This window comes from Atta colombica, unplaced genomic scaffold (genome assembly GCF_001594045.1).
Source record: "Atta colombica isolate Treedump-2 unplaced genomic scaffold, Acol1.0 scaffold19, whole genome shotgun sequence".
Classification (NCBI taxonomy): Eukaryota; Metazoa; Arthropoda; class Insecta; order Hymenoptera; family Formicidae; genus Atta; species Atta colombica.
Window position 1 is genome coordinate 99,835 of NW_017259282.1, and position 1,177 is coordinate 101,011.

Sequence of the window (1,177 nt, forward strand, 5' to 3'; positions counted from 1 at the left end):
ATATAATCTCTTCTTCTCCGATCGAATAATGTCATCTAAATCAGGCGCAGCAGCAATTCTGCTTTTTAGCAATCTTCTATGAATCCTAGCTGCATTCTTCTCTTCCATTTGTCGGGCCTTTTCTATTAAGCACCTCGCCTAACTGTGCGATGACAACCGCAGTGCCTGGAACAGAAGAATAAAAATATGAAATAATAGTTTAAATTAATAGAACGCAATATGAAACATGAGTATCACGGGTGAGAGCTATGTACGTTGTTCAGGCCAAACGTAAACATTGATTATGGCACGCGCTATCGCAACTTCAATCATGGGGCAAGAAGTCAATTAAATAATTAATGTATTAAGAATAAATATACTTACATTTATATTCTCATACTCCCAACAACATACTCCCAACAATGGATTATCAGCACCGACATCTAAATTTATAGTAAGATCGCCAGAGTACCTCGATTATAAAAGTCTTTTGCAAGATCCTTAGTTGCTCTGTTAAAATCTCGATCTTTTACGCTAATAAGCACCGGCATCCATCACATGCATATTGAATCAAGTGTGCATATGAATGTTAGCCATTACAAAAATCGCACAGACTGAACAGGCCAACAGACTGACAGACTGATTGATTGCGGGGCTGTGAGAGATTTTATATAGTAAAGATGTTCGTAGAACATGATATTATTCTGAGAAAAAGAACAATGTCTCGGGCAAAAGTTTACATCTCAGACGAAAACTATATCACTCGATCGAACGATCTCAACTTCAGCATTTTTCAGTTACAATTAGATCATCAATTATTAGATTGTCATAATCAATATAACAGTGGCAAAAAAGTACAATGCCTCGAATAAAAGCATATGCCTCAGCCAAAAAGTATACGAGAAGACAGATTGCGCTCGAAAGATTTCACGTCAGCATTTTGTCGCTTGCAGCTTGCTTCGCAATTGAACGTATATCTATTGAACAGATATCGGACTAATATTTAACAACTATCAGACTAATATTTAACAGCTATCGAACTGATATTTAACAGTTATAAACAACTACCAGATTAATATTAAATAGCTATAAATAGCTATCAGACTGATATTTAACAGCTTTCAGATCGTTATCGATTCATTTTCAACTCCATCTGCTCTCTCTCTCTCTCTCTCTCTCTATATATATATATATATAT

General features: G+C 35.5%; 1 protein-coding gene across 1 annotated transcript in view; it reads right to left on the bottom strand.

Moving 5' to 3' along the window:
- Positions 1-112: 112 nt before the first annotated feature.
- LOC108686796 (palmitoyl-protein thioesterase 1) overlaps positions 113-1,177 on the bottom strand; it is a 43,919-nt gene continuing 42,854 nt past the window's right edge. The window contains exon 7 of the mRNA XM_018192263.1: positions 113-165. Coding sequence (XP_018047752.1) covers positions 139-165 — 27 coding nt within the window. The 3' untranslated portion in view covers positions 113-138. The remainder of the gene's footprint in view (positions 166-1,177) is intronic.